The 13,631-nt window shown below is 43.4% G+C and overlaps 1 protein-coding gene across 1 annotated transcript; it reads right to left on the bottom strand.

Annotated features, from left to right (window-relative positions):
* Nucleotides 1–39: 39 nt before the first annotated feature.
* Nucleotides 40–10,935, bottom strand: KLHDC2 (kelch domain containing 2). Its single transcript, XM_075844023.1, has 13 exons — nucleotides 10,651–10,935; nucleotides 8,654–8,736; nucleotides 8,130–8,247; nucleotides 7,794–7,909; nucleotides 6,568–6,646; nucleotides 5,254–5,337; nucleotides 4,914–4,994; nucleotides 4,773–4,831; nucleotides 3,578–3,687; nucleotides 2,818–2,890; nucleotides 1,838–1,925; nucleotides 891–943; nucleotides 40–270 (listed from the first exon to the last, which is right to left on the bottom strand). Exons 1-13 carry the CDS (start codon nucleotides 10,825–10,827, stop codon nucleotides 147–149), a joined length of 1,245 nt encoding a protein of 414 aa, XP_075700138.1. The 5' UTR covers nucleotides 10,828–10,935; the 3' UTR covers nucleotides 40–146.
* Nucleotides 10,936–13,631: the final 2,696 nt, after the last annotated feature.

The raw sequence follows: 13,631 nt of genomic DNA, 5'->3' as shown, positions 1-13,631 counted from the left end.
ACAGACCACGCTCGCTCCCAGATAATGACCAAGAACGTCTCGAATTCTCCACATTTATTAAACATATTTACACTAAAATAAGATCTCCAGGAAAGGATCCTAAAACACAAAACCACGTCCCTTATATACAGCGCGGGGTCTCCTCCTCATGAGCCGCACGTGTTAACACTCGCAAACCTTTGATGCACGTAGTGAAGTAAGTGCTTAGGGAGACAATCCAGCGAGTCGGACAGGATCTCTTTAAGGGAAATCACAGTTTCTAGGGAAAGTCTGGGGGGGGGGGGGGGGAGGAAAAAATATCAGATTAATGGATTATTAGAAAGTTGTTAACCAAGACTAGGATCTCCCCATAAACATGCATGCTTATTTTAAAGGGTAACTAAACTTTTAGAAAACTTCTGACACGTCAAAACTCACAGGATTTACTTTTAGTAGCAGGAAGAGAGACATTGGACAGGACGCTTAAAATTATTTTACCACATCTTCTATTCCCCGGGAGTTACGGGTTATTCCCCTCTCAAACATTTATGGAATAGCTACAGGATATGCCATAGATGTGGGTCCCAGCTTTTGGACCCTCCCCTATATCAAGAACGGGGGTCTGCCATTTTACCTGGTGCGAAGGGGGGGGGGGGGGGGGGCGTCGCGCTCTCTTCATTCTGTTGTATAGGAGTTAACAGCCGAGAAGCGCTTGCTCGGCTGTTTGCTTATCTCCTATACAACATAATGACGAGACTTCTCCACACTGGTCCCTGACTTGAATTATTGCCACTACACCAGGCGAAACGGGGGTTGAGTTCTCGATCTAGGCGCTGGGACCCGCATCTATTAGACATCCGCCATAAATTTCTGAAGTTGGGAATACCCCTTTGAATAGCGCAGCGACTTACCTGAGCAGAGACCTCGGCTGTACAGAGAACACTAGAACTGCATTACTATGAGCCTGTCGAGGAAGAAGAGAGGATGAGCCTGGAATCTCCATAGATCTACTACAGAGGATACAAACCTCCGCTAATGCTTTCCTGTATAAGAAGTTGCTGATACTGATGAACCATCCGACGTGTTCCATTAAAGGGATTCTGTAGTAATGAATATATGTAATGAAGTACTAACACTTAGTAATATACATTGTGTTACCGTTCTGCAAGCAGCTACAGATTGACAGGTAGGAAGGGAGCGGCTGCAGGTGTGTCCTTGTGATTGGCCGACCGGACTATATATATATAAAAATAACATACAGACAGTCCTTGGTCCATTGAGTTGTAATGAAGGCAGCTCGTCCGTTCATTAGCTCGCTGCCGCTCTGACCGCTCCCTGCTTTACGGTTTAATTTGTAGACGCAGAAGAATTTTTGCACAATGTATATTATAAAGTGTTAGTAATTCATGTGCTGACACTTAACATATTTACAGAACCCCTTTAAGTGTAACTAAACTATTCAAAAACTTTTGACATGTCTTAGTGACACGTCATAAGTTTTGATCGGAGGGGGTCAGAGCACGGAGACCGCCATCGATCTGCAGAAGAGCTTGGGTGAGCGATGTGCCACTCTGTTTCTGATCGGCTTTCCTCGGAGCGGTGTACGAGCACAATAGAAAGTTTAGGAACCGGTACGCTGCTCGCTTGGCTTTCCGAGGAAAGACGATCAGAAATAAAGCGGCATAGCGCGCACCCGAGCTCTTCTGCTGCTTTTGTATTAGCGATCGGTGGGGGTCTCAGTGCCGATCAAAACTTCTAACATGTCACTATGAAGACCAGAGAATGAACAACTTAATGAAAATAACCATTAACGCTGCACTGCTGTATAAATCATGAATAAAAATATGTAAACAGTTACCGCTTTGTGATGGGCAAGTAGATTGTTGGCACATCCTCCGAAGACAAATATTTCACCCTCTTTACTGACACATGCCGAATGCCACAACCTGCGAGACACAGTCCGTTATTATGTAGAAAAATGAATGCTATAAGATATTCAGATATTTTACATTTCTATTCACACTGACTGCAAAACCAGGTGATTTTCAGGGCAATTCTGCGGTCTAAAACCACCTCATTTTCAAATAATGGCGAGTAAAAAGAAGTGCATGTGACTTCTTGAGCCGTTTTTCCATTGACGCAATAGAAAAACAGCTCCAAAAACGCGAGTTTCTTAAGAGCTAAAAGTCAGGAGCGGTTTTCCCTTGATAACAGTTCTGTATTTTCAGCCGTTTTTGTTACGCGTGTGAACGAGGCCTTACAGTGCAGGTTCTCCTTGACTGAACCATTGCGAGATAAAGGAATTGAATGTTCAGATTCCCTAGTATATTCCTATAACCTGAGCTGTGAGATACTTGGTAATGGGAGGCAGCAAAAGAGCAGAAACGACATGTCCCAACAACCCCGCCCCCACCAAGAAAAACAACTGACCCGTTTATAAGACGTTTCATGCCATGTGACTGCTGCAGCCAATCACAGGCTGCAGCGGTCACGTGGGATGAAACGACATCCCAGGAGGCTGGGATGCGTCACCATGACTACAAGTACGTATAGGCTTTTCGCAGCGTATCTGCCTTGTGTGAACATAGCCTAATAGGGGTAACCTAATGAGAAGCAACATGACTTTTTAATGTAAAACTCAAATATAAACTTTACTGTTGAACATGATTAAAAAGTACAAATGTAAATTTGTAAATCGGGTTGACCACGTGCCTTTGACCAAGTCATATCTGGATAGATTGCAAAATTCCCCCAAAAACATTATAACTGCATATCGTCTGTCACATTCACTCGAAACGACGGAACCCAAAAAACGATCACACAAGCTGCGCTTCTTACCTCGGTTTTCCGGCATGACAGCTCTGGAAGGGAATCCACTCGTTCGTTTTAATACTGTAAATCCAAGTGTCACCTGAACACAGATCACGCCGTCAAATATAAGAAATACAGAAGGATCATTACTGGTGAAGAAGTGAGGGTAAGACTGCAGGAACTACGCCAGTGTCATACCCAACTCCTCCAACTACATGACAGATATATCACACGCTCCTGTACGTCATGATGTTCTGGATTTTATACAAAAATCGCTTTTATATAGTGAGATTGCATCGTCTGCTTGGTTTATTACAGGACACTCCGCATCCAATTCTGCACTGTCCACTACATCACCACCAGAGCAGAGGTATACGGGTCCCTGAAACACTGGGACAGGCTGCAAATGCCAACCTATATAAAACCATAACGTATAGCAAAAGAGTGACTTGAACTGCAATAATGTAAGTACAGGATATGAACGACATTATAGCGAAGCATTCGTTTTGGGGCACTTTATAGATCAGGAATTTGCATTATGAGCAATTTACTAAAATAACAGTCAGTCATTGTGATATTAAGGTCTAGGCACCCTGTGCAGAATACAGAGGTCACTTACAGCAGCCTATATTCTGGGATTGGACGGCTTGGGGAGTCCGGTGCTATACCTGGCTGGTAAGAATATCAGGACTGGAATTTTTCTTTTTCATATACATTGAGGTCATGTAAACAGTTGTATATTGGCCAGAGCGCATTATTGATCGCATCACTCACATCGATCACTTACTCAGAGGTTGTTTGTCGGTAGTAAAGCCGCCAAAGAGAAACACGGTGTCTTGGGAAGCTTGTGATAACGAATGCCACGACCTCCCCACTGGACAAACACCTTGAGGTATTCTGCAGTAAAAGAACAGGAGGAATTAAAGGGGTTGTCCAGCCAAAAGAAATTGACGGCCTATCCTTAGTATAGGCCAATAATATCTGATCGGTGTGGGTCCGACTCCCAGAAGCCCCGCCGATCAGCTGTTTTGAAGCGGCTGCGACGCTCATACGAGCGCTGCTTCCCCTTCATGCCTTACCTGCTCCGTACTGTGAATCGGCGACACACTTGTAGTGGCGGTTCACAGTATTACAGCTTTTCCCATTCATGTGGGATCGCCGCTATAAGTGTGTTGACGATTCGCAGTACGATCAGTGACAGTAATGAAGGGGAAGCAGCGCTCTTACAAGGGAGTCGGACCCCCACCGATCATATATTGATGACCCTGAGGATAGGCCATCAATTTCTAATGTCTAGACAATGCAATAAAGATCTGATAATGATTAGTTAGGCACCTTTTATTGTAAAGCTACATATTTGTGACTGGATAAACAAAGCAAATTAACACAAATCAGTGCAATGCAACGTGGGCATGATATTGTGGATGGGAAAACCAAACATGCTAGTTGTCACGGCAGCAAGTGATGGATGCATGTTTACTATTAGCTATTGATAGATACTGTCAAATATGAGCTTACCAGAGTCATTGCAGTGTTCAAAAATTAGTTAAATTGGGTGCTGTATAAATCCATATACCGTGAGCTCCACCTAGTGGTGGCTGCAGGTGCCAGAATTCTATTATTTATACAGCCTGTCAATCACTGGATGTGAGTTTGGGGGAAGGGGGGTTATCCCCTCATGAATACACCAGACTCAACTAGGAGTCCGCTGTATTTTTTGACAGCTCCTATGATCCAAATGGCTCAATATGTTTTTGTCCCATTTGGGCTAGTAGGAGAGCGGATATATCCCCACACTATGCTGCCCTTACATATATATCCAGTTTCACTTGCTTTATTCCCCTTTTGGGTGTGGGGTTTGTTATGCTGTGGGGTCGTAGGATTTTTGTGTAGTTCGGTCTACAAAATAGCTACCAGCCCTGACAACAGGCGACCCTGAAGTTCAATCTACTGGTTAAAAAAATAAAGAAAGAACAACTTACACTTCATGCCACTCACAGGTATCAAAATTGAGATAATAGAGGTCATTCATTCTGGAGTCCTGGAAAATAAAGATCAAAATAGTTTGCAAAAAAACTCTCCCAATGTTCCCAAGTCACCCAGCTGTAGAGAGCGGTACTCACCCGGTATCTACCACCAAACACATAACCTCTATTTCCAACAGCGGCACAGGCGTGAGCGGCTCGTGGAGAGGGACTTTTACCCTGTAGAGAAGATTTGTGATCAGGAGAGAAATATGGAGTATAAACCCAGCGCATGTTCTCCAGATATAGGAAGAAATAAGGGGGCGGCAGATTTTACTTGGGACGGTGTTCTTTTTGTGATCTGAAATGAATTACACTTGAAAGGCCACGAGCGGATCGTCTGCTCTACTGGATCACAAGGATATGTGAGCAAAAATCTTTTTTTTTTTGCACAGTTCATACAGAGTTAATCCCTCTAATTGACGTCAGTAAATATTACCGTTGTTACAATGCGATGCCAGGTGTAGCTGTCTAGATGAAGCGCATGGACGTGATTATTCCAACCCCTTGGATTTCCTGCGTTCTGGAAATCAACGATCAGAGAGGAGTTAGTTAATATATATTGATCCCCCTCCCCCACTGAAATAACTTGAATGCTACTCATGGATGTGCCATACAAACAGATGCAATGTCACTACTTAGCGACTTTGCGTGCCATTATGGGCAAAACAAAGCATTTCCCGTGTGCCAGCAGGAAAACTGGTGGGTTGTCACAGTAGTGTGGGGGCATCACGCAGTGTCTACGCATTAAAGGGGTATTCAAAATACATTTATGACATAGCCACAAAGCTTAGATGGGTTTTACATGGTCACGGAGACCTCCATACGCGTTTGAGCTCCGCTGCCCCTTTCTTCTGCGGTTAAGACGCTCACCTATCACACATTGATAGATTATCTTAAGGATACGCCATCAATGTAAATCTCGGTAAAACCCTTTCACTCCTATAAACCTTAATGGAGAACTCTGCACATGTGGGGTAATTTCCCTGCCCAATGTGGCTGAAGCCCGTCTTCTACTGAACAATATGGGTCAACAAACACCCGGTTCTCCCGATTAGACCTAGTTTACATTGCGTTATTCTCCTTTCGTTGGAGGTATACATCGAGAGGAATCCCGACATATAACCCCGATGGTAGGTAACGACGTGACCCGCTGTATAGGCATAGAGTGGGATATGTCGCACGAGCTCCCCTGGCAGAGCACTACTTTAAGCAAGCGCTCTAGCTGGGGACAACGGTTCTGGGAAAGCCATGGACATCACTATCCATATATGGTCTTTAGTAGCTTTAAGACGCCCAAATCCCTGGGCTGAGCGTCGGCAACATTCTGGTTGGGAAATCCGCTCTGAAGGAGCTCCTGACGGCACGGTCTATATATGGACCGTGACGTCAGTGGTTCGTCCAGCCATGGAGTCCCTGGCCAGAGCGCTTCCGATGCTCTGGCCGGGGACTGTAGTTGAAAGCCCATGACTTCACTGTCCATATATAGGCAGTGACGTCAGGGGCTTCCAAATGGCCGAAGTCCTCAAGCTGAGCGCTACCAAAAGCTCTGACGGGGGCTCTGGCCCTGGGGAAGCTCCCTGAGGTATACTTGTAACGTATACCTTACACGGATGCCATACACTAGTAGCATTCACACATAGGCTCTCATGTTAAAACGTACACGATAAACGTAGGGCTAAGATGTGATGTGAATCAGGCCTCGGATGCAACATGTAGAAATATAATCAATATTCGTTACTGATATACGTACTCCAAAAGAGGTTTCATCAAACTCAAAGGTTCCGATTGAATCTTCTTGATAATAACCATATCCACCAAAGTAGAAAAGCCTGGAATAAGAATTGAGAGTCTTAATGCCAATGACATTTTATTGACAATACGATATATAAAATTGTATGTATGTGATTTTAAATACTTATGTAAAAAAAAATACAAAAAATCATCAGTATAAAAACTGCCCCCTGCCCGGACAACTCCATTAAAGTCAATAATTTCTAGCCTGATGAAGGGACCTCTGTGCACTTACCGTATTTAAAGGGTAACTAAACTTTTTAAAAACTCAGTGGGGGTCCGAGCACCGAGACCCACACCGATCGCTAAAACTAAGTGGAAGATACGCTTGAGCGAGCGCTGTGCCGCTTAGTTTCCGATCGTCTTTCCTCGGAGCAGTGTAAGGACTTCTATTATAGACTTTCTATTGAGCCTGCACTCCGCTCCAGAGCAAACCCGAGGACAGCTGATCAGATACGAAGCGGTACAGCGCTCATCCAAGCACTCCTTTCACTTTGTTTCAGCGGTCAGTGGGGTTCTCAGTGCTCCGATCAAAACTTCTGATGTTACTATGACATGTAAAACATTTTTTTAAAAGTTTAGTTACATTTTAAGAATTTTTTATTCTATTTTTATTGAGTTCAATCCGCCATACAAGTGAGATATAAGGAATTGGGCAGAACAGAGGGCTGAAGCCTACACAGACAGCAATAAAACTCTCTGAAGAAAGAAATTCTTTGCTTTGGACAATCTCTACTTGTTGGAAGGGTCCCTGGACAATAAAATGTAAACCGTAATCTGTCATAAGCGGTCATCTGTGAGGAAACCTGGCAGTAAGTGTCTAATTTCCCTGCAGCACCACCGGAGGTGAAATTAAGCATTACACAGTTCCCATTCATATCAACTGGTTGTTTGTGTAATGCAGGACAGGACAGGTCCTCCAGAGAGGGAGACGCTCTTTGTTACCGCTCTCCACTCTGGAAAAGAGATGAGGATCCTGAACAGACAACCCTCTCTATTAACTAAGAATCCCCTATTAAGTTGTATGGAAATCAGTCTTCTAAGCTGGACAACCCCTTTAAGAGGGAAAAAAAATAAAACTTTGACTCGCGTCCGGTACAGAGAACGTAAAGTTTGTTTTTCTTTAAACATTGCTAAAAAGTCACATATGAGAAGATCAGCATTTATAGTAATATAGATACTCACTTGTTCTGATAAACCCATACACCGAGTTTATCCTTTGGCGATGGCGGAGTTCCTTTACACTCTAACTTTTCCCAGAAAAGATCACCATCTCTACAGTTCAGGTTTAACATGAAAAGCTGTAAAGGAAATTTAAAAAAAAAAAAAAGAAAATATCAGGATTAACGGCACAAAAAGAAAAAAAGCTTCAATTCCCAAGATGCTTTGCAGCAATTCAAATGTGGAATTTGGTCCGATGGCTCCCACTTTTGACGAATTGGAAAAGGCAATAGTAGACACAAAAGATGTTCTGGTCTAGCAAAAGTTGTTTAAAAGCAAGTCCACAGGTTCAATGCTGACCATGTTGGTGTTTCCGTGGGCATGATGACCTCCGAACAGGTATAGCACACCGTCCACACACATGGCACAGCTGCCAGACATAGATGGTGGGACATTTCCCTTGGTTTTCCTTCTCTGCCTGCAATATAATGGCATTTTACTTGGAAATTAGAGGAAATATTAACTACAAATATCATTCAGGCAGAAAACAAAAAGAACAACAACACAAAAACCACTGGAGGCAAATCAAGTGCAATATACGAGACTTAAAGGGACAACAATGAATAGGAATTGGAAAACAATTGGAGAATCATTATAGGTTTAGTCATATACATATCCATCCTATACACCTGGCACAGTAGGGGAGAGGGCACAGTTGAATAGGCCAGGAAAAAACATCAAAACCACCAAGTTACTGAGGTTGGACCACGTACTGGTTATAAAAGTAAAAGTGGTTGGGGTGGTCGTGGGACAGATACATTTGAGTCATAAAATAATGGAAATTTGCAACACAATTTTATAGAACAGTCCTGATATACACTCACCAGGTCACCCCATTTACCATGTCGTAAATCCAGATTTCATCCCGTGGCAAATAGAAATCATAAAATCCTCGCACAGGAGCATTCTGGGAAGATAAAGCGAAATGAAGTCAGAAAAAAAATGGAAACAAACTTTTCTGGGACTTAAAAAGTGATGGCTTAGCCTTAGGATAGACCATAATTTTCTGATCGGTGAGGGTCTGACCTACAGGACCCTCGTGAATTAACACAATAAGGGGGTGTGGTGCCCCTGGGGTACCAGTCACAGATGCCCATACAGACAAGCAATTGTGCCGATTTAAACAATAAAGGGATGAGGCGCTTGCGACGTCTGCTTTGTGCTTATTGGTGGGGTTCGATTTCCTCAGACCACCACAGATCACAAGTTGATGGCCTAGTCTAAGGATAGACCATCAATTTTTATTTGTTTTCCGCAGAGTCCAGTGTGACGGAGATTTGTAAAAATCTTATTGACATTTTGCATAGTCACCATCCGTGCATACATTGGGTGGCAACAGCGGATCATCACCCTGTGCGGCGCACTATTGTCACTCCGTGACGTTTCCTGTCCGCTGTAGATGATATATGGCTTTGGTCATTTATCGCCCTCCCACTTTAACGCCAAATATTTCTTTCTAGGCCTACATTTTAACGTATACGCCGTAAAAAGCGTATAGGCTATTATGGTATACGTTTGACGTATACGTCAAAGTTTACCGACACTTTTAATGACGTATACATTATACAGATACCATTATAGTCTATGGGTGAGATGTCACTGTTACGCATCTGTCACCCATAAACATCAATGGTATCCATTTAAAGGGCAGCTAAATGTTTGACAAACTTCTGACATGTCAGAAGTTTGGATTGGTGGGGGTCCGAGCACTGAGACCCCCACCAATCGCTAGAACGAAGCAGCTGAAGAACTCGTGTGAGCACTGAGCCACTTCGTATGTGTTCGGTTTTTTCCGGAAAGCCGATGTATCAGAGGACGGGATCATAGACTTTCTATTGAGTCCGTACACCAATACATTTATTTCCGGAAAAAGCCGAACAGACACGAAGTGGCTCAATATTCACACGAGCGCTTCATTCTAGAGATTGGTGGGGGTCTCAGTGCTCGGACCCCTACCAATCCAAACTTCTGACATGTCAGAAGTTTGTCAAACGTTTAGCTACACTTTAACTTATACGTTATGAAAAGTTATCGAAAAGGTCTCATATACATACGTTTAACGGATGCCTGTGACGTATGCCATACAGTGGCATCTGTCACCCGTAGTCTTCCAAGTTAAAAGCACTTGATATATACACTTTTTGGGGGATACGTTGTACAGAATAGCGTAGTCTTCTACATTATTCCATACCTCAAAAAAAAAAAAAAAAAAAAAGAGTATGCAGACGTATTCCAGCCCAAGGGAGGCAAAAAATAAACTCTTTTGTCTTTCTTCAGACTAACGGAGGCCTATGGATAAGTTCAGCGTGTGCGTCGGGAGCTTTCCTGGCGTACACGCTAACCGTACATCACAAACATCATTTCAACAGGGTCTTAGATTTGACATGGAGGAGGAGAGGAGCGACATTATGATGGGAGTTCGGTTATATTGGGTACAATGTAGTCGCACTGCAGGAGTTACAATAGCTGTTTGATTTCACAATAGCGAATAATACTGCCACCAAACAGTATACGGCCATTATAAACCTTAGATAAAGCTCTACTATTACACAATTTGTTTATGACTAGGCCTTTTGCATATAATCGTGTGCAGTCATGAAGTAGAGCAGTAGCCCATGGCAACCAATCAGATCACTTCTTTCATTTTTCAAACGGCCTTCTAAAAATAAGAGCTGCAGTTTGATTGGTTGCTATGGGCAACTGCTTCAGTCTTTGGACTTCCTATATAGAAACTAGTGCGGACAACGTATAACAGGGAGTTATAGGACTACAACTCCCAGCAGCACGTCAGTGACACTGTAAGAGACACAACAGTTGTCACCTTGTATCCTCCCCAGACAAACATTCGGATTCCGTCAGTGACAGCCACGTGACCGCTCCGCTCTGCCGGGAGACTGTCGTCGGCACCGGGTCTTGCATCCTCCTCATCATCATCATTTTCGTCGTCCTCCTCATCTTCCACTACTTGAGCAGGGGGGTCCTCATTGTCATCCGCCATCCCTGGGCGAACGGAACTCGTCACAGCTTGAAGTCGCCTTCGTTACACGTAATAGACGCATGTAAATAACAGTGCTTTGGTCGCCATGATAGATAAGGGCAGAGGATTGAAAGTCCAGCGCCCCCTAGTGGCAGACATTGATAAAACCATGTCATCTGCGGTATATCAGTGGCATAAATGTGTTCATCTTCTACTTCCATCTTTCTAATGGAGAAACATACAAGATAGGACTAAAGCGCTATGAACTACTACACCCATGTTGTTAATTGAGCAGCACCACAAGAAAACAATGATATCAGATCAATAAAACCTGCCATGATTGGACCGTCTTTCTACAGGGACACTCCACGTAAAGGCCTGTTCACATCAGCGCTCAGGTTCCGTTCAACCTTTCCGTCAGAGGAACCGATGAACGGAAACTATCGCTTCCATTTGCATCAACATTGATTTCAATGGTAATGCTTCCGTTTGTGTGTTTTTCCGTCCGTAAAGTTTCCATTATTTTTTTTTTACGGAAACAAAATTACTGTCGACTGCGCTATTGTTTCCGTGAAAAAAACTGAAACTTTATGCAAATGGAAGCGATAGTTTCCGTTCGGCTTTCCGTTCATTGGTTCCTCTGACGGAAGGGTTGAACGGAACTTGAACGTTGATGTGAACAGGCCCTAAAACCAAATACCTGGATGCTGTTGGGTGCTCTCTCTAAGGCCGGATTCACACGAGCGTGTTCAGTCCGTGATATACAGTCCACATGTCGGCCGCATTTCCCGGACTTAGCACACTGCAGGGAGCCGGGCTCCTAGAATCATAATTATCTATGACGCTAGGAGTCACTGCCTCGCTGCGGGACAACTGTCCTGTACTGAAAACATGATTACAATATGGGACAGCGAGGCAGGGACTCGTGTATATCACGGACCGAACTCGTTCATGTGAATCCGGCCTAACCCTATTGAACGTGATTATCGTGTTCCTGCTTTTTAAGGGTGGGGAATCCGCAATTCATTCAATCAATCTCATCTTCCTGCTCCTTTTATTTGTGTGTGGGGGGGGGGAAGGGCAGTGACAACTTCTCTAGATGCCAGAAAATAGAACCCAATGTAGTTGTCGCTTTTTTGATGCTCCTAATCCAGTGCCCTTCACCTGACTGTGACACAGCCGCAATGCTCGCACCTCCCAGAGTTCTGCTGAAGAGGACCTCAGTTTATATGGTGATCTAAGTACGATTAGCAGAACCGGGGGAGGTCCGGGCATTGTGGCGTTACTACAGACACTAAAATGCAGCGGTATTACAGCCCAAGAAAACACTAAGAAATGCTTATATTACATGTATCTAATGTCTAATCAGAGGTCACACTACACAAATGACATCACACCTTTAAAGTTACAAACACTTTAATTATTATGCAACAAAAATAACATTAAAGAGAACCTGTCACCTATCCTGACATGTCTGTTTTAGTAAAGAATTGTATTCTGGGGCATCTTTTGTTAGTACTCTGCATTGGCTTGTTCCTCTGTTGTTCCTCCTAGAAATGTATAAATAAATTGACAACTGGGTGTTACCAGTTGGGGGTGTGTCCCTACACAGACTGACAATGTCCAATGAGTGGTGACAGAGTGAGACTGTGTAGAGACACGCCCCTTTGACAGGGGGAAGGGTAACACCCAGCTGTCAATTTATTCATACATTTCTAGGAGGAATAACAGAGGAACAGCCCAACGTACTGTTAAATGAAAAGATGTTCCAGTATTATTATTTACTAAACTAGACATGTCAGGAGAGGGGACAGGTACATTATTAGGATGCTGAAGATGCATTGGACTTTCTTAGTGTTTTTGTACCATTACTTGTTAGAAGATAGCACTACGAAGGTTCTCACTTACGTCAGACGTGTCATACAAGTCCTATTATTGGGGGTCTGGCAGCTGGAAGCCCCATCAGTCTTGAACATGAGTAGGTCCCCGTTTCATTGGAAAGGTGGGTGATGGCCGTGCATGCTCTTATCCATAGGGCTTAGTAACTATCATTCATTATCGTAGTCACCTCTATGGACCTGCTCATTCTCTAGGCAGTTGCGGTTACTCTGCTGGACCCCCAACACAATGCCTTTCATGAAGCCCCCCCGTTAAATAGCATAGTGAACCCTTTAGCCCCTTAAATTTGAAAATATATAAAATATACATTTATCTTTTTAACAAACGATACAGAAAATGAACAAGATATACAAACGTCACATTTCAAATAAACCCAAGAGTAGTCTGGGAAATAAAACAGGATAACGCGCCTGTGTATATTTATGTTTTACGATTTGTGACATTAAATTAACTTACAATACTTAAAGGACGAGATTAAGATGTGCCATTCGTTGTGCCTATAATAATTGCCACGGCGTATTATTTAAAGGGCCAGCAAACATAAGTTGACCTGTCATCACAGAGAAGATGTCCATCCTGGGTACAGTCTAATCGCATGACCAGGTGCCAGTATCAGTCCCTGAGGTGCTGCCATGTTAATACAAGAAACCCAATGTAGATTCATGAGGTAATTGTTCCCTGTAAAAAGATATTTCAGCCCATAAAATGGCTGCCTAAAAAGTTGCCCACAAATGACCTCATTCCATTTGTACCCACTGGTTCATAGTGAACGTCTCCAAATGTCCGAACTATGACGTATTCTCTATAAATACCGTAGTGCAGAAAAAAACGCAGGTGAGCAATTGTTCTGGACTAAAGTGCATCAGGACTATTATTAGAAGGCAAATCCACCCAAAACGCTGCCCTATCTGAGGGCAACATAGGAT

Source organism: Rhinoderma darwinii, chromosome 12 (genome assembly GCF_050947455.1).
Source record: "Rhinoderma darwinii isolate aRhiDar2 chromosome 12, aRhiDar2.hap1, whole genome shotgun sequence".
NCBI lineage: Eukaryota > Metazoa > Chordata > Amphibia > Anura > Rhinodermatidae > Rhinoderma > Rhinoderma darwinii.
Note: the sequence above shows the minus strand (reverse complement) of the source record. Positions and strands in the feature narration are given on the sequence as shown.

Bases quoted from the DNA above. Each gene is read 5' to 3' on its own strand.
- KLHDC2 (XM_075844023.1), bottom strand. From the start codon at position 10,827: ATGGCGGATGACAATGAGGACCCCCCTGCTCAAGTAGTGGAAGATGAG. The intron at 4,995-5,253 runs GTAATATTTACT...TCTTCTCTACAG, and splicing joins GGCATCGCATTGTAACAACG to GGTAAAAGTCCCTCTCCACG. The intron at 2,891-3,577 runs GTAAGTGATCGA...ATCTGTGTTCAG, and splicing joins TACCGACAAACAACCTCTGA to GTGACACTTGGATTTACAGT.